The sequence below is a fragment of the Artibeus jamaicensis genome, unplaced genomic scaffold (genome assembly GCF_021234435.1).
Source record: "Artibeus jamaicensis isolate MK-2021 breed Jamaican fruit bat unplaced genomic scaffold, CSHL_Jam_final contig_761, whole genome shotgun sequence".
Classification (NCBI taxonomy): Eukaryota; Metazoa; Chordata; class Mammalia; order Chiroptera; family Phyllostomidae; genus Artibeus; species Artibeus jamaicensis.
This window is the reverse complement of record NW_026521956.1, coordinates 148,211-167,552: the sequence shown is the minus strand read 5'-3', so window position 1 is coordinate 167,552 and position 19,342 is coordinate 148,211. Positions and strand designations below refer to the sequence as shown.

The following is a 19,342-nucleotide window of genomic DNA, read 5'->3' as shown; positions in this document are numbered from 1 at the left end:
AACAGTGGAATTTTACTGTTCTGTTGTTTTAAGCAAGTCACTTATGTTGCTATCTTTGTTATTTGATTGATTGATTGATTGATTCAGAGAGAGAGAGAGGAAGAGGAGGAGGGGGGAAGGGAGAGAGAGATTTAATAAAATATTTCTAGGATGGCAGTGAGATGAGTGGAAGTGGAGCCCACTTCCTTCTGCACACAGGTGAAACACCTAGCCAATGTTCTGAGGGACAGAGTGAACAGCCAATGGTATCCCAGCATATATGAAGATTGGAGACCAAAAATTGTCAGAAGGTAAGGAGAGTGCTTGAAGAAAATGAGGTCTCTGGGACCAGCACAGGGACCAGAATGGCTGCAGGCCCAGGCCTGGTGCCTACTGGGTCTGGTGTAGGATTCTTGGTAGAGAGCCAGGTCAATGGCTCCCTCTTCTGCCAAACAAGGTTTGAGCAGCACCAAGAGGGACTTGGATGCTTGAAGTCTCAGTGGGGCAGGAGGGGGATAAGAATGAAGTAGCAAACACACAGGGGTGTGTGCACCCACTGAGACTATAGATGCTGGCTGGGAAGATTTGGCCAGTGGTGTACCCTGATTCGGACAGTCCCTGGTCTGGGTGGAGAGTTGGGTGGTACAAGAAGCAGGCACCTGTTTGGAGTGGCAGGCTGGAATGGAGGGATTTTTCAAAAGAAAAAGAGGAAAAAAGAGACACTCAGCAGCTGTTTGGGAAATTCCCCTGCAGCAGTGTTGGGAACCCCTTTGCCTGGTTTCAGGAGTTGTAACCACCTCCAGTGGCTAAGGATGAGTGAGCAACCTCCAGAATGCAAGCCACTTCAAAGGAGTGTCTCACAAAGAAGACAAAGCTGGTCTCTGGTAGCAAACACTGCCTCTGCTTCCTCCCCTGCCCCCAATGCATGGTCAGAGACAGGTACAACTCCTCAGAGGAGGGGCAACCTAAGCCAGACATGATCATTTGGGAGACCATCATGGAAGGACTCGGTGCGGGGGGGAGGGGGGTGCTGCAACAGAGGGAGTGATGGACCCTCACCCCCTTGGGTATTCTGACATACCCTGAGTCCCCATGTCCTCCGGGAGAAGCACTTCCTGGCTCTAATCCACTTAAGCCTGAAAACCTGTGATGGGGGAGATAGTGCAGCTTCTTGCCAGCTAGAGCAGGACCCAGGGTAATCAGGCATAAGAATTCCTAAAAGCCCCGTGAAACCTGCTTTGCTAAGAGTGCTTTCATTCATATGTTAAGGGTCCGAGCAGGAAATGAGTATGTCTCCCAAAGTTTCTGCAAAACCCCCTTTCCTGACAGACACTGACTCAGACTAAGCCCTCAGATTTCTTTAATATGTTATCTACTGTTTGATCCTTGCCACCTGTATTCCTCTGTATTACAACCCAATAAAATCTGTTGAGGAAGGGGTTCCTGGCATTTTTCCTCTGAGAGATTGGCTACCTCTCCTCCCCAAGCAGATAATGTCTTGGTAGTGTTACTTTCATCTGTGGTGGTTGTGCGGACTTGTGGGCAAAGTCACCCCCACACAGCAGCCGCCCCTGCCTCCTGCACCCCTACCCCTGCCCAGCCACATGCTCACACCCAAAGCCCTGGTGATGGTCCTCACCCGAACCTATAGCTCAGTGGCTGCCCATCACATCCTAGCATCGGAGGCTGAGTGCTCACATCTGTAGCCCCTGGATGGAGTGCACCTGACCCCGCCATACAGAAGCACCTCCCACCTGGCCCCTGTGCACCGGGCCCTGCAAGGCTGTCTAGCTCTCTAAGAGGAAGGTGGAGATGCCCATGCAGAGGAGACCTGCAGGGCTCAGGAAATCAACAATCCTCAGAAAGAGTTAACACAGTGGGGGGAATGAACTAGCCTGAACTAGCCTGTGAGTCCCTAGCATCTAGGACAGTAAAGAGCAAGAAGGTGGTGTATGAATTGCCCCTGACTGGTACACCTCAAAGAGAAAGCAACCGATGGACTGAAAACCTAGGCTGGGTGCAGAAGAGCAATGGAGGTCCGGCAGCAAACTGAGGAACTGGACTGGAGGCTGGGCGAGTATAGCTCAGGAATGGAGAGAAGTGAAACCAATTCCTCTTCAGCCTGCTGAAGGCAGGAAGACCAAAAGAACTGGTTTGGCCTCTTTGAAGCCGGCAGGAGGCATTTTTAAAATATTTTTTTTCTTGGGGACTTCCGCCAAGATGGAGGCATAGGTGGATGTGCGGTGCCTTCTCACACAACCAAGTTTAGAGACAACTAAATATTAGCAACAGAAAACACAGCCAGAATACGGAAAATTGAACTTTTCGGAAGTCCATTAACAACAAATTCTTCAGCCTGACCGGTAAGGGGCGAAACCAGCGGCTGGTGAGGGGTTGCACAGGAGGACTCGGTCAGACGGACTGAGGCCCAGAATCCAGGCGCAGGGTTGGACCTAGTGAGCGACTGAGCAAGCCACCAGGCGAGCGACCGCGGAGGAGACAGCGGGGAAGCGGTGCTGCGTGTTGACTGTGGTCGCCCATTTGTGCGGGAGCGGACAGGCGAGGGAGTGGGCGGTTGGACCTGGCCGGCGGGTCCCCGCTGCAAGCGGCAGTAGAGGGCGCCGCCATTTCCCCGCTCTGACCACGCCCCCACATACAGCATCACAACCCAGCGACCTGGGAGTCTAAGGCACCACTTCTCACACTTAAAGGGCCAGAAGAGACCAAAAATGTCGCAAGATCTCAAAGCTCCAGAGCCCATAGATCTAAGCAATGAAGAAATAGCAAAACTCACAGACGCACAGTTTAAAACACTAGTCATCAGGATCCTCACAGAACTGGTTGATTATAGCCACAAATTAGACAAACATATGAAGGCAAAACTAATTGAAATTAATGGAATTGCACAGGACACCAATAGCAATGAAAAGAAAACTGGGACTCAAATCAATGGAGTGGACCAGAAGAAAGCAAATAATGGCCAAACAGAAAAGAGTCAGGAAGCAAGAATTCAAAGAAATGAGGAGAGGCTTAGGAACCTCGAGGACATCTTTAAACGCTCCAACATCCGAATTATAGGGGTACCAGAAGGGGGAAAGGCACAGCCACCAGTGGAGAACTTATTTGAACAAATAATAAAGGAGAATTTCCCCAAGCTGGCAAAGGAAATAGACTTCCAGGAAATCCAGGAAGCTCAGAGAGTCCCAAAGAAGTTGCACCCAAGAAGGAACACACCAAGGCACATCATCATTACATTAGCCAAAATTAAAATGAAGGAGAGAATCCTAGAAGCATCAAGAGCTAAGGGGACAGTCACCTACAAAGGAGTCCCCATCAGACTGTCAGTGGATTTCTCAAAAGAGACCTTACAGGCAAGAAGGGGCTGGAAAGAGGTATTCCAAGTCATGAAAACCAAAGACCTACAACCAAGATTGCTCTATTCAGCAAAACTTTCATTTAGAATGGAAGGACAGATAAGGTGCTTCTCAGATAAGATCAAATTCAAGAAGTTCATCATCACCAAGCCCTTATTATATGAAATGTTAAAGGGACTTATCTAAGAAAAAGAAGTTAAAGAAACATGAACAGTGAAAGGACAGCAAACTCACAGTTATTAACAACCACACCTAAAACAAAAGCAAACTAAAAGGACAGCTAGATCAGGAGTGGAAACATAGAAATGAAGATCTCAAGGAGGGTTAGCAACAGGGGAGTGGGAAGAGGAGATGGGGGGAGAAGGTACAGAAAATAAGTAGCATAGACAGTAGATAGAAAATAGATGGGGGAGCAAGAATAGTATGGGAAATATAGAATCTAAAGGACTTGAGACACATGGTCATAAACTAAAGGGATGGTAATGATGGGGATGGGGGGGTAGGGTGGAGGGGAATGAAGGGGGAAATAGAACAACTGTAACAGCATAATCAATAAAAAAATAAAAAATAAATAAAATAATTTTTTTTCTTTTAACTCCTTATTCCTTTCTTTCCTTTGCTCTTTTTTAATTCCCCCTTCATTTCTTCCTTTCTTTCACTTCATATCTCTTCTTTCTTCCTTCTTTTTCTTTTAATTCCCACTAGTGAGACAATAAAACCTGGAGCTGTGAAAAGAGCAGAGTTGGAACAAAGTAGGGGTCATCCCATCAGCTGAGACAGTGAGACGAATTTCACTTTGCTACTTCAGAGAACTTGCAAGTTACCGTATATTTGTATTATTATTTTTTCATTATTCTTACATCTTTTATTAGTATTTTTGTATTTCTCTTCTTTCTCTTTAGTCTTCTTTGCTTGGCTTGTTAAATTGCATTGTTTGGTTGGTTTTCCTTCTTCTCTTTCATAGCATATTGTTAATTTACTGTCTTCCACTTCATAGTGTTCCATTAGCATACTACTCTAGGTCCTACACTTCCTATTCTTGTTATCCAGATCACATAGATTCTGTGACATGATTGTTGCTCCATTATTATTGTAAATATGTGCTGTTCCATACAATTGTAAATACTACACAGCACCTTGCCCAGATCTTAGCTCACTTCACTGTTTCCTAAACTTTATTGCTGTTGTGGTTAACTCTGTTCTCTCACATACTATACCTATTTTCTATCCTTTACTCACTTACCTCATAATCTGACCTCCCGCAAGCTCACTTCTTTCTAGATCCAACTCACAATCCTTCCCCCCCAACAAGAGTCTTACCTTCTTTCCACCCTTTCTAAAAAGTGGCTAGTTGTGTGAACTATCATGGTTAACATTATACATATCCAAAGCTTCTTCTATCTCTTCTACAGGTTGGTACTTTAAATACCATAGAATACACTCTCGCTATCTTAAACAATTTTGCCTTCCCCGTTCAAATGATGATAACAACAACAACAAAAAAAGAGTAGGTGGAAGCTGTGAATACCAGGGTACCTGCTGGAAGAGTAAACCTACCAACAAAGGAACCACCAACAGATAACAACAGAAGAATGTAAAAGAGGGAGTAAAAGCCACACTAACTCAACCCAGGACCTATCTGGAAATACAACTAAATGAGGGAGAAATTACTCAGAACATACAACTGAACATAAGCAAAAAAGAATCCTCAAAACATTGCAACATGGAAGAATCAGCTTCCACACAGTCTTTCCACACCTGCACAAAAGAATATAAGATGTGGTGAATGGAGTGACCCTCAGTTAACCAGCTGGAGGAAAGGACCCACCAAAGAAAGACCCAACAACAGTTAAAAAACAAAGACATACAGAAAGCCAACATAAACGATGGCCCAAGACCAGTGAGCTCAAGAGATCAAGGACACTTGCACAGTCGAATCTCACAGGTAATCTACCATAGAAGCTTACACCATGAACACAGGAGTCAGAACAGATCAATTCAAAAAGCAGAGACTAACAAAAAGTCTTACAAACAATGGGAAGACAAAGAAATAATCCCCAGATGAAAGGAAAATAGGAAGCCTCATAAAGAATGCTAAATGAAATAGAGGCAGCTCCACTATCAGATATTGTGTTCAAAGAAATATCTCAATGAGCTCACAGAGAATTACCAAAATCTACAGGGAAACTATAGTGAACTCACTGCAAACTATATCAACATGAAAAAGGAAATATAAACTATCAACAAGAGCCAACAGAAAATGAAGAATACAATTTCTGAACTGAAGAACACAGAAGAAGGAATCAAAAGCAGGCTAGATGAAACAGAGAATCAGGTAGAAAAGTGACAAGGTAGAAAAAACAGAATGAGCAAGAAAAGAAAAAGAGGGTCAGAAAGAATGAAGAGGGATTAAGGGAAATGCAGGACAACATGAAATGTAATAATAACCATATAATAGGGATACAAGAAGGAGAAGAGCAAAGTATAGAAAACCTGTTTGAAAAAGTAATGATGAAAAACTACCCTAATTTGATGAGAGAAAAAGTCAACAAATCCAGGAAACACAGAGTCCCAATCTAGAAGAACTCAAAGGCCCACTTCAAGACACATCATGAAAAAATGGAAAAATTCCAAGACAAAGAGAGAATCTAAAAGGCAGCCAGGGAAAAACAGGAAGTAACACACATGGGAGCCCCGATAAGACTAGCAGTGGACTTCTCAATAGAAACACTCCAAGACAGAAGGAAGTGGCAATAAACATTTCAAGTAATGAGAACTAAAGGACTGCCACCAAGACTACTTTTTCCAGCAAGGCTATCAAATAAAATGGAAGGCCAAATAAGGAGCATGTAGGACAAAAGAAGCCTCAAAGAATATACATCCACTAAACCAGCTCTGCAAGAGATGCTAAAGGGTTTGCTTTAAGAACGGGAAGGAAAACAGTGAAAAAGGGGGGAACAGGGGCATGAAAAAATGGCAATGAATAAGTACCTATCAATAATAACATTAAATGTAAATGGTTTAAATGCCCCAATCAAAAGACATAGAATAGCTGAATGGATAAGAAAACATGATCCACACATATGCTGCTTACAAGAGATCCACCTCAGAACAAAAGACCTACACAGACTGAAAGGGAAGGGCTGGAAACAAATATTCTAAGAATGTACAGGAAAAAAAAGCCAGGGTAGCAATATTCATAGCAGACAAAATAGACTTCAAAAAAAGGACCATAAAGAGAGAACCACAAAGTCACTTCATAATACTCATGGGAACAATCCATCATGAAGACATAAACATTGTACATATATATGCACCCAACATAGGAGCACCCACATAAAGAAAGAAATTGTTGGAGGACTTAAAGAAAGATACTGACAGAAACACAATTATAGTAGGGGATTTGAACACGCCACTGTCAAAAAGGTATAGATCTCCCAAACAAAATATCAATAAAGATATTGCAGCATTGAACAATGTCCTAGATTAAATGGATTTAATTGATTCTCTCTCTCTCTCTCTCTCTCTAGAGCGTCTTTAGAGCTCTCTCTAGAGAGCCTTTCATCCCAAGAAGGAAAAGACACATTCTTTTCAAATTCACATAGAACATTTTCAAAGGTAGACCACATAATAGGACAAAACAAGCCTCAACAAATTCAAGAAAATTCATTTCATATCAAGAACTTTCTCTGACCACAAGGGACTGAAACCAGAATCAACCTCAAGGAAAAAAAACAAAAAAATTCAAACTCATGGAGATTAAATAGCATGCTAGTAAACAATGAATGAGTCAAGAATGTAATTAGGAAAGAAATCAAAAACTTTCTGGAAACAAAAGAAAATAAACTCAGAACAATCCAAAACTTATGGGACACAGTGAAGGCAGTCCTAAGAGGGAAGTTCATAGCAATACAGACCTACCCAAAATAGAAACATTTCAGATAGACAACCTAACCCTACACCAGCAAGAACTCCAGGAACAACAACAAAGACAGCCCAGACCAAGTAGAAGGAAGGAGATAACCAAGACCAGAGCAGAATTAAACAACATACAGACTAAAAGCACAATTCTAAGGATCAATAAATCCAGGAGCTCGTTCTTTGAAAAGATAAACAAAATTGACAAGTTTTAAGCAGACTCATCAGAAAAAAAAGAGAGAGGACACATATAAACACAATCAGAAATGGAAGAGGAAAGATTACAACTAATACCACAGAAATACAAAGGACTGTAAGAAATTGCTATGAAAAACTGTATGCCAAGAAATTAAAAAAACCAAGACAAATTACTACAAAAATATAATCCTCTAAAACTGAATGAAGAAGAAACAGAAAGCCTGAACAGACCAATAACAGCTGATGAAATTGAAGCAGTAATCAAAAAGCTCTGACACACAAAAGCCCTGTACAAGACAGCCCTGTACAAGATATTTTAAAGAGCATTTAAGAGCTAACCCCAACCTTATCAGATTATTCCAAAAAATTCAACAAGATGGAAGACTCCCTAACTCTTTTTATGAAACCAGCATCATCCTAATCCCAAAACCAGATAAAGACACAACAAAGAAAGAAAACTTCAGGTCAATATCACTGATGGACATAGATGCTAAAATCCTCACAATGTGTTGGCAAACTGTGTCCAGCAATATGTTAAAAAAAATCATACACCATGACCAAGTGAGATTCATTCCAGGGATGCAAGGATGGTACAATATTCGCAAATCAATAAATGTCATATATCACATAAACAAAAACAAAGACAAAAATCACATGATCATACCAATAGATGCAGAAAAAGCATTTGATAACATACAGCACTCACTTATGATAAAAACACTCAGCAAAATGGGAATACAGGGAGCAATCCTCAACATAATTAAGGCTGTATATGACAGACCTACAACTAACATCATACTCAATTGACAAAAACTTAGAGCTTTCCAGCTAAGATCAGAAAAAAGACAAGGATGCCCACTTTTAGCACTCCGATTCAACACAGTATTTGAATTCCTAGCCACAGCAATCAGACAAGAAAATGAAATAAAAGGCACCTAAATTGGAAAAGAGAAAGTAAAACTGTCATTGTTTGCAGATGACATGATAGTGTACATAGAAAATCCTATAGACTCCACCAGAAAACTACCCAACATAATAAGCACATTTGGCAAAACAGTGGGATACAAACTCAATACTCAGAAATCAAAGGAATTTTTGTACACCAACAATGAAATATCAGAAACAGAAGTCAGGAAAAAAATCCCATGTGATATAGCAATAAGAAAAATAAAGTACCTAGGAATAAAGCTAACCAAGGAGGTAAAAGACCTGTACTCAGAACACTATACAACACTGAAGAAAAAATTAAGGAAGACACAAACAAATGGAAGCATGTACCAGACTTATGGATTGGAAGAATTAACATCACCAAAATGTCCATACTACCCAAAGTGATTTATAGATTCAACGCAATCCCTATTAAAGTACCCATGACATATTTCACAGATCTAGAACGAACATTTCAGAATTTTATATGGAAGTATAAATGACCATGAGTATATGTAAACTAAACAACCTCGAATAGCTGAAGCAATTTTGGGAAAGAAGAACAAAGTAGGAGGAATCACAATACTTGATGTCAAAGTGTATTACAAGTCCACTGTAATCAAAACAGCCTGGTACTGGCATGAGAACAGACATAGACCAATAGAACAGAATTGAGTGCGCAGAAATAAACCCAAGTTTCTATGGTCAACTAATATTTGACAAAGAAGGAAGAAGCATAAAATGGGGTAAAAATAGCCTCTTCAAGAACAGGTGGGAGATCTGAACAGCTACATGCAAAAAAAATGAAACCCAATCACCAACTTACACTCTACACAAAAATAAATTCAAGGTGGATAAAAGACTTAAATATAAGTAGTGACACCATAAACGTCCTAGAGGAAAACATCAGCAGGACAATCTCAGACATGCCACACAGCAACATCTTCACTGATATGTGTCCTAAAGCAAGGGGCATAAAGGAAAGAATAAACAAATGGGACTTTATTAAATTAAAAAGCTTCTGCATGACTAAAGAAAACAGCATTAAAATGAAAAGAGAACCAACTATATGGGAAAACATATTTGCCAGTGACATCTCGGACAAAGCTTTGATCTCCAAAATATATAAAGACTCACAAGACTCCACTCCAAGAAGACACAACTAAACAATAAAATTTTACTGAGCAATAAAATAATTTTGAACGGGAAAAATATTTCTTGTATTTTTTTCCTATTACCACTCAGTCCCCTTGTACACTCTCCACTGCCATTGCTTTTCCAGCTATGGAGGTGTTGGTTTGTCGATTGTGTGTAAGCATGAGTGCTTGTGTGCATGCCCCAACAGTTCATCATCCTGTTTTACATTGTTTCCAACACACATACTCCCCCTCTCCCATGTCGTTATTAAGGTTATGTGAGCTGGAATCCAGAACCCACTATCGACGCGGGAACCGATATTCCTCACACCCACCCTCTTCTCCTCTTGGGCTTTGTTGTGGTCTACTCAGTTTCTACTCTGAAACTTCACTGTGGTCACCGTTACTGTTCATTGCCTGTGCGGCTGCCAGACTGTCAGTTTTGGGTACATCCACTCCCAGTACTGGTAGTGACAGATTTGGGAGGGGGGACCCAAAAGGAAAGAAAAGAGAAGGGAAAGAAGGGGGGAGGGTAAACGGGGACGAACAGAGACTTTATACTTTGGGCAGGGAGTGCTCGTTGCGGTATGCAGGTGTTTTGTGGAGGGGTACGCTTAGAGAAAAGCCGTGTGGGTTTCTCCCTTCCTCTCTCCTCTTCCTCCTTCTTTTTCTTAAAGGACTACCATCGAAAGTGTCTCCCTGATTTCCTTTGATTTTCAGCCCCAAGTGCTTGTGTGAACTGACGTCACCCGCGACAGAGGTGATGAATGTGAAACGAGAGAAAAGATAAAAAAAGAAAACCATTTGTCCGTCATTATCTCGCGCCTAGAGGCCTCCAGGAGGTTGGACGCCGCCGCGATTTTCTCTGGGCCTATCCGGGAGTCGGCACACCCAAAGGGCGGGGGAAGCTGGGTCCGGCCGGGTCGCCCTCGCCCGCCCGCCCGCCGGCGACTCCGCGGGGATGCGGTCGCCTACCGTTCGCCTGGCTGCCGCGTCCCAAAAGCCGAAAGTCTTCTTTCCGAGCCCCTCGTCTGCTGCCGCGGCGGCCGTGAGCTCCGAAACTGACGTGCAGCGCCCGGACGAGATCCGTCCCCCGGAAGGGCGGCAGGGGGCCGGCCCCAACGGCTCTTTCCGCTCACAGTAGCGCCGGTTGTCGGGCGCCACCTGGCGGCCGCCCTTGTATCTTCTGTCCCTTCTGGAGGCGGAGGGAGACGATTTGGCTGCTTCAAAGGCGGTGGACTTCCAGCAGGCCGTTGGCGCCGGCGCCATCCTGCCGGTGGCGGCGGAGCTTCAGCGCCCGGCCTCTTGGCCAAAGATTGTACTTGCAGGGCTGTTAAGCGGGCGCGGGCGCGGACGCCCTCACGGGTCGACCAGCACACGCCGGCGCCGCCACCCCGCACCCCCACCCCAGGTCCTGTGGCCGTGACTAACCGACGCACGAAATGACCGACAGGGTCCGTGGAGGGGAAACGCCTGAGGTGGGTGGCTCGCGGCCCTTTCGGAGGTGTTGACCGAGGCAGGCCGTGTGGGGTGGTCTGCCCGGATGCCAGGGACGCCTTCCACGCTGGCTCCTGGCGTCGGTCCATTCTTCCACGGCGCCTCTGCGGAATTTTTCAAAGTCCAGAGGCCACTGGACCCCGCCCGGATGGCGGCCCAGGGTCTTCCCTGCCGGGACACGTGCCCGCCTGGGCTGTGGTCGCCGCCCGCGACTCGGTTTCTCTCCGCCATTTTCTTCTCCCGAGCCCCCGTAGTTAGTGGGGGACCGCCGCTGAGCCGGCCAACGGGTGCACGGGGCGGGGCCGGGGGTGGTCCCTGGTGAGGAGACTGGGTCTTCCAGGGCGCCTTTGCGCAATAGTTGGCAAGTCCCGAGGCGGAAGCGCCTGCTGGGCGGGCAGCGGGCGGGTGCGAACGTGCTCCCCGATCCTCAAGCTCTGGTGTGCCCTCCTTCAGCTCAGCTGGTATGGGGCTATTTGGGGGGCAGGGGTTCGATCAGATGGCCCGTGAATCGTTTGGTACCCCCCCACACCCTTCCCTAGGGTTAGGGTTAGGACATGATTGAACTGAATCCAGGGTGATGCCAGGCCCTCCTAACACACAACCTCAAAGTCACCTTACCACCTATGCTCTGTAAAAAAAATAATAATACTCTTTTTTGAGACTCAAAGGCAACTAAATTTTTTACATAGTCCTGCCATCAGTTATTCCAGTTAACTTTAGGGACCTTTCTCCAGGTGCATAGAAGACTGAATACATCTGTGACATGGGAAATTTCAAATGATGTCTAATGTGACTTGACTCTCTGAGTAATGGTAAAGCTTAGGATTGTGTCTACTTCTTTCACTGAGTTATGCTAAATGTCTCAGAAAGTTTCTGCATTTAGAAGGTGTCTGTACATAGTTGCATGAAGGATCTTTTTAAAATTCATCCCAAATATCTGAATTGTTCTGGAGCTTCTCTGCTGCTTCCAGAGATCTCTAACCTGCTCACAGAATAGACGATAACCAGGATAAAGAGAGATGACCTTAAACTTCATAACAGGTTCATTCCGTGTGCTTTTTGAAACTCAGAATGGCAATAGGCTGGTGAGAAAAGGGTTTTTCATGTGGGAAGTGGAAACTCTTAAACCTAAATAACCACAGCAGTCCAGCAGTATATTCTGCAGAACCAGGTACCAGGTAAGCACCTGTCATAAATGATACAATTATTTTCACAGTTCTGAGCAAGGTTTATTTACTAACACTCTATTTTCATAGAGATGAGGCAATATTCTCAAGACACAATGTGAAAATGTGACTACATTTTGTCAAGAAGGTGGCCAATGTTCACCTGGCACAAAGGTAGGCCTGGATGTGCTGGATACTGTTGAATGCCACATGGGAAGATAAGTACCACAAATATTGTAGGGCAATTTATTATTATGATGTCTGGAAAGCCCTCAAAATGAGAGCCTTCTTTAAGGACCATCTGGTGCCATCTTCATACTAAGTAAACAAGCAGGGAGATATTGTAAGCAATTCACCATTAAAACATCAAGTGAAGCAATATCTTGATCTTATCTAAGAACTAGCATTTCAAATATATATGTGAAGGGATAGAATGCACAATCTAAAAGTATTCTAAGCTTTAAATATGAAATTTGAGTTTAGTGAATGAGGGAAAACTATAGTTATTTTCCTCAAGGAATTTTGTTAGTTGTGTAGTTTGATACAGAAACAAAGTGACATTAGGATCAGGGAGTTGTGCCAAGAATACAACCTTCCATTCCTGCTCTGCTATGAGTACTGAGCACTTCAGCTCTGAAACCAGATCCAGAAAGAAAAAAAATAACATAAAAAGAAATAAAATGTTATAGCTTTATGTATTCCCCTCCCTACTGGCAGACAAAGAAAGCCATATCTCAGGAGTATTACAAATATCTCTAAGGCTTTATCTCCGAAGTGTTCTCTATATAGTTTGCACATGGTCTTTTTTAACTGGCAACAAATTTTAGAGCAAATATTGAAGAGTGAACTACAAGAGGATTTAACATTGTTAAGTTAGAATGAAAGTAGCCAGCCATACTCCTCATTACCTCCCTTTCCCAGTTCTTCCCTTATAATTGATGTCTTAATGACATCCCCTCTATTTATTTCATGGCACATTATTAAAGATACTTCTTCCCTACTTTGAATACTTACTTTGATAACAGACATTTCCCCAAACTTCTCCCCTGTCTGCTGATTTTTGTTATCTAAATAAAAATGTACCAGTAACTAGGGTGGCTCAGATTCTCTTTCTAATTCAGAAATTTGATGAAATGCATTCCTTTACTCTATAGGTTTACTTAAGTTACCTAAAAGCCTATCACACATGGTGGAAGCTATACTCATAGAGATTTAAGAAGTACAAATAAAAAATCCCTAGAATTAGAATTTGCCCTCTATATTTGAACCTGAAATAGAAAAGGAGCTCTCTTGATCTAGTTGACATGGCTCCTCACATATGTGGAACACAGATAACAATGACAGTAGTTCACCATGCAAATAAAGTACTGTTCAGATTTGGGGTTCAAAGGAAGATCCTCCAGAGAAAATACCTTAATATAACGATGAGATTACTTTATAATACAAACACAGGAAAGCATGATGTAAATAAACACTAAACAGCTTTTTAACCTAAGGTGACCTCAAACACAGGATATAACCAAAGATCTGAAACGAAGAGTTTAACCCAAGGGAGGAAGTGGAGTGATGGGTTCTGGGCAGTGTCTATACTGGACCAAGGAACTGAGTCCTAGTTTGTTGAGAAGCACACCCCCAAACAGAGGACAGTGCCCGTATAACACAGACTTTTATGTTCAATGACAGATAGGCAGACACCCTTATCACACACCAGAGAAATAAATATGTTTATCTCCTCTATTTTACAAAAGAGGAGATAAACACCCAGGGGACTGGAAGACCTCCATGCATTTTCATAGAGAAGGATTTTTAAGAGGGTGGGTGGGGCTGCTGCTCTCACTTAGGGGCAGCTGTGGCTGTTCAGAACTGATTATTAGCCTTAAATCCCAGTTTGGGATGGAAGGGAAATGCCTCCCCTTCCCAAAGGCGGCAGAATTGTGGGAGATCTGACTTCACTTCACTAATGAAGAAAATATGTCTCAAGTGTTAAAGAGTTTTGTTTGGAAACACAAAGTATTTTCTGGGTGTGTTGCCACCCTTCAAGGCCAGGCAGGTTCATGGTATTTGTGCAGACAGAAAAATTTTCACGGAGCCATTGGGATGTCTGGCATGCCTTTATTCATGGGCGGGTGAGCCACACATGCGGCAAGCTGCATGTCTGTCTGCATGTCTCATGTTGTGGCTCCTGCTTCCCAACGTGGCACCCATCATGGCACCTATCCCTTTGCATGTCTCTCATCATCATCCACCCCCAGCAGGGAGTCTCTACCTGTTTAAATACTAGAAGGGAACAAGGCCAGCAAGATGCCAGAACATTACATAACAACATAATTCTGTCCATGCGAGCCCACTTCGTGTTATGGGAACAGTTTGTCAGACCCAGTCTCGAGGCTTTGAGAACACTGGTTATCAGGCCCTTCCAAGGCTATGGGGACACTGCTTTCCTTAGGTACCCAGACACCTGGGTGAGGAAGCCAGGCTGCCTCCACTTACCCTAGACAGGGGTAGCTATTTTACCTCTGGCTTTTGTTTTTGAATTCCAGAACATGTGGAGGAGTTATTTATTTATTTATTTAGTAATGAATTTATAGGAGTGACACTGGGAAATAAATGTATGTAGGTTTCAAATGTACAATATTATTACATACTGTCTACATTATTATGCTTTTATTACTTCTTTGCCTTTTATATATCAACACACACCCTCCCCTTCTTTTTTAAGTATATTTTATTGATTTTGTTAGTACAATTGTCTCACTTTTTCCCCTTTATCCCCCTCCTCTCTGCACACCCCCACTCTCCAGCTTTCCACGTCCCACCTGAGTTCATGTCCATGGGTCATACATATAAATTCTTTGGCTTCTCCATGTCCTATACCATTCTTAATCTTCCCCTATGTTGTACCTACCTATTATGCTTCTTATTCCTTGTACCTTCTTCCCCATTCTCCCTTTCCTCCTCCCCACTGATAATCCTACATGTGATCTCCATTTTTGTGATTCTGTTCTTGTTCTAGTCATTGGCTTAGTTTTTGTTTTCATTTTTCTCTTTACATTCAGTCGTTGATAGTTTTGAGTTTGTTGTCATTTTGCTGTTCATAGTTTTGATCTTCTTTTTCTTAAATAAGCCCCTTTATCATTTCACATAATAAGGGCTTGGTGATGATGAACTCCTTTAACTTGACTTTATCTGAGAAGTGCTTTATCTGTCCTTCCATTCTAAATGTAGCTCTTTACCCTTTTATGACTTTGAATATTTCTTGCCAGACCCTGCTTGCCTGTAAGGTTTCTTTTGAGTAATCAGCTGATAGCTTGAACTTCTATGTAAGTAACTGTCTCCTTTCTTCTTGCTGCTTTAAAGAGTCTCTCCTTAGTCCTGGCTGTTGTAGCTCAGTAGATTGAGCATGGGCTTGACCAAAGTGTTGCTGGTTTGATTCCCACTCAAGGCACAAACCTGGGTTACAGGCTGGGTCCTTAGTGGGGGGTGCATGAGAGACAACCATACATTGATATTTCTCTCCCTCTCTTTAAAAATAAATAAATAGCCCTGGCTGGTGTAGCTCAGTGGATTGAGCGCGGGCCTGCGAACCAGACAATCGCGGTTCGAATCCCAGTCAGGGCACAGACAGGGGTTGCAGGCTGGTTCCCTGCAGGCCAGTTCCCAGCAGGGGACGCACAAAAGGCAACCATACATTGATGTTTCTCTCCCTCTCTCCTTCCCTTCCCCTCTAAAGATAAATAAAATTTAAAAATAAATAAATAAATAAATAAATAAAGTATTTTTGAAAATATTTTCTCCTTATCTTCAATCCTGGGTAACTTAATTATGATGTGTCTTGGTGTGTTCCTTCTTGGGTCCAATTTCTTTGGGACTCTGGGCTTCCTGGACTTCCTAGAAGTCTATTTCCTTTGCCAGATTGGGGAAGTTTTCCTTCATTATTTTTTCAAATAAGTCTTCAATTTCTTGCTCTTCCTCTTCTTCTCTGGCACCCATATGATTCAGATGTTGGATTGTTTAAAGTTGTCCCAGAGGTTCCTAAGCATCTCCTCATTTTTTTAATTCTTATTTCTCAGGCTGTCCCAGTTGGATGTTTATTTCTTTCTTTTGTTCCAAATCATTGATTTCAGTCCAGGTTTCCTTCCCTTCACTGTTGGTTCCATGTATATTTTCCTTTATTTCATTTCATGTGGCCTTCATTTCTTCCTTCATTATGAGACCGAGCAAGCCCAGTCATTTCTGTGAGCATCCTGATTACCAGTGTTTTGAACTCTGCATCTGATAGGTTTGGTATCTCCTCATTGCTTAGTTCTTTTCCTGGAGTTTTGATCTGTTCTTTCATTTGGGCCATATTTCTTTGTCTCAGGATACTGGTTATGTTGTAAAAGGCAGAGCCTTAGGTATTCACCAGGGTGGGGAACGCTTCTTTGCTGCATTGTGGTGCTATCTGCAGGGGAGGGGTCAGAGAGGGAACAATGCTGCTTGCTTGGCTCATGCCCCACTTTCTGTGACTTCTCCTTCTTCCCACAAGTGGACTGTACCCTTTCAGGTGCTGATTCCCAGGTGGGTGGATTTGTGTACCTTCTAGGACTCCATCGGCCTCTCCAAGGGACTCTCCTATGAGACTGGAAGTTTCTGTTGCTGCCACAATCTCCACAGATTTTTACAGCCAGGGGGTTTGAGTCTTTAGTTTCCCATACTGAAACCCTGGGTTTGGCATTCTATCTTGCTCTCCTGTTGTTCTTCCCAGCTTATCCAAGCATGAATGTGAGACCTTCTGGTCAGCCAACCCTTGCCTTGCCAGTGCAGCCCTCTACTTTGCCAGCCATCCGCTCTGCCTTGCTGCCCATTTCTGTCCCTCCTACCAAACTGGATGAATGTTTCTTTAAGTCCTTGGTTGTCAGCCTTTTATGCAGTTTCATTTTTTGGCACGTCTGGTTGTTTTTCTTTAAATTGGTTGTTATACTTCTTTTAGTTGTGTGAGGAAGCCAAGCACTTCTACCAATACCTCCATGGCTGGCATCTCCCCACTTCCCTTCTTTGGCGACCATATATTTGTCTTTGTCTATGAGGTTTTTTCCTGCTTATTTTTTTTATTGTTTGTGACAACTTTCCAAACCCAACTTTTTTGACATCTGTCAGTCTGTTTTCAATATCTATGACTTTCTTTGTATTTTGTTTATTTTGTTCATTATGTTATACATATAAGTGAGCCCATATAGTATTTTTCTTTGGCTTATTTCACTTAATATAATATACTCTAAACCCTTCCATGCAGTTACAAAAGATACATTTTCTTCTATTTTATGGTCAAGGATTAATCAATTCTTTAAACATCCTTGTGCATTTTCTGTTGAAAATGTGAATTACTGCAACCATAGAAAACACTATGTAGTTTCTTCAAAAATAAAATTTAAACTGCCTCATGATCCAGCATTTCTACTTCTGAAAATGTATCTGAAGACATCTGAAACACTAGATTGCAAAAAAATATATGTACCCCTATGTTTATCACAACATTATTTGCAATGGTCAAGATTCGGAGGCAGCCCAAGTGCCTATCAGTGCATGAGTTGATAAAAAAGAGCTGAGAAATTTTTAAGCTATTCTCCTTCAACTATTTTGTTTACACTTCTTGATTTCCCAGAAAATACAGTGTGTGGTAATAGCAATGAAAGTTCTTTTTTTTTTTAAATAGAGGGACCAGTTTTCCTCAACTTGTTAGAAAAAAGTACCTAGTACAATTTCAAATTTTGTTAATTTATTGAGGTTTGTTTCTGGTCAAGCACATGATCTATTTTGAAAAGTGCTCCATATTGACTAGAAATAAGTATATAAAGCGCAGCTCTTGGATGGAGTTCTCTATTTCTATAAAGTCAAACTGATCTAATGTAACACGGCGATTATTATATTATTTTTTAAACACAGTAATTTAAAATAAAACTATTGTTATTTAACAATTTCATAACACATTTGACTCTCAGAAAGACATTTTATAACAAGTGCCTTTAAAACATTATTAGGTAAAAGAAACACAAAAAGCAAGGTCAGCACTTTACAGGGACATCACTTAAATATGGCAGTTTCAAGATATAACCCGGAAACTTTCTGCCACACCATACCTTCATAACTTTTAAAATTGTAAATATTAAAAGAGTGTGCAGAAAAGGGGGCAGAAATTGGGGCATTCTCAGGAGTCTCTCACTAGATTTTATAAAACTGTCTTTGTGGAGCTGAACTTCAAAGAGCCTGTCTTTGTGAACTCTGATTAGCACAGGTCAGTAATGAAGAAGGTGCGGGTGAAGGGCACAAGGACAAACCCAAATGATGCAGTAAAACCCTGGCTGGTGTAGCTCAGTGGATTGAGCGCGGGCCTGGGAACAAAGCAACCACGGTTCGATTCCCAGTCAGGGCACATGCCTGGGTTGCAGACCAGTTCCCAGCAGGGGACACACAAGAGGCAACCATACATTGATATTTCTCTCCCTCTCTCCTTCCCTTCCCCTCTAAAGATAAATAAATAAAATCTTTAAAAAAAAAGATGCAGTAAAAAGGAAAAAGAGGTCACACCATAAGATAGGCTTAGACAGAATCCAGATTTCTGCTAGGACATCCTCACTCAGCCTCATGCTTTTCTTTCCAACCCATGCTCTGTAGAAACATCAGACCCTTTTTCTAAAGTTAAAGATCATTCAAATTGTTTAATGTTCCAATGATCCATCATATGGACATTGTTGGGGAAATGTCTTGAGGTACACAGAAGGCTCTAAAGGTCTATCTATGACATGGAGAAGAGAACCAATTGATGTATAGTTTGACTCTAAATTTTTTCCTAAACCTGAAACTCTGAAATTGTGTGCACTTTTGCCCCTAAGTTATGCTGTGTCACAGAAAGTACCTGCAAGTAGCATGAGGTATCATATATATGCTGTTGAATAAATACACTCCATCCAAAATTGTACCAAATATATGAGTGAGCTGAAAATATTTATGCATCCCCTAGAAATCCTTAATCTTGCCACACCAAGGACAACAACCACAAGCAGATAAATGGCATATTCAGCTTCTTATTATGTTGCCTTCCCATGTGCTTTTCCAAACTCTGAATGACTTCAAGCCAGTGAGGGAGGAGGCAGAAAACTTTTCATGAGAA

At 42.3% G+C, this 19,342-nt stretch overlaps 1 protein-coding gene across 21 annotated transcripts in view; it reads right to left on the bottom strand.

Annotated features, from left to right (window-relative positions):
- The window catches only part of LOC119062518 (uncharacterized), a 48,252-nt gene extending 36,949 nt beyond the window's left edge, over window positions 1-11,303 (bottom strand). For 20 of the 21 annotated variants that reach the window (XR_005084992.2, XR_005084997.2, XR_008392870.1 and 17 more), the window contains exon 1: window positions 10,508-11,303. Coding sequence is in view for 11 of the 21 variants with exons in the window: in XM_037163512.2 (XP_037019407.2) it covers window positions 10,508-11,118 (611 nt within the window). In the remaining 10 variants the exon portion in view is untranslated. The remainder of the gene's footprint in view (window positions 1-10,507) is intronic. The other variant, XM_037163519.2, reaches the window with a different exon arrangement.
- Between the last annotated feature and the right edge of the window lie 8,039 nt (window positions 11,304-19,342).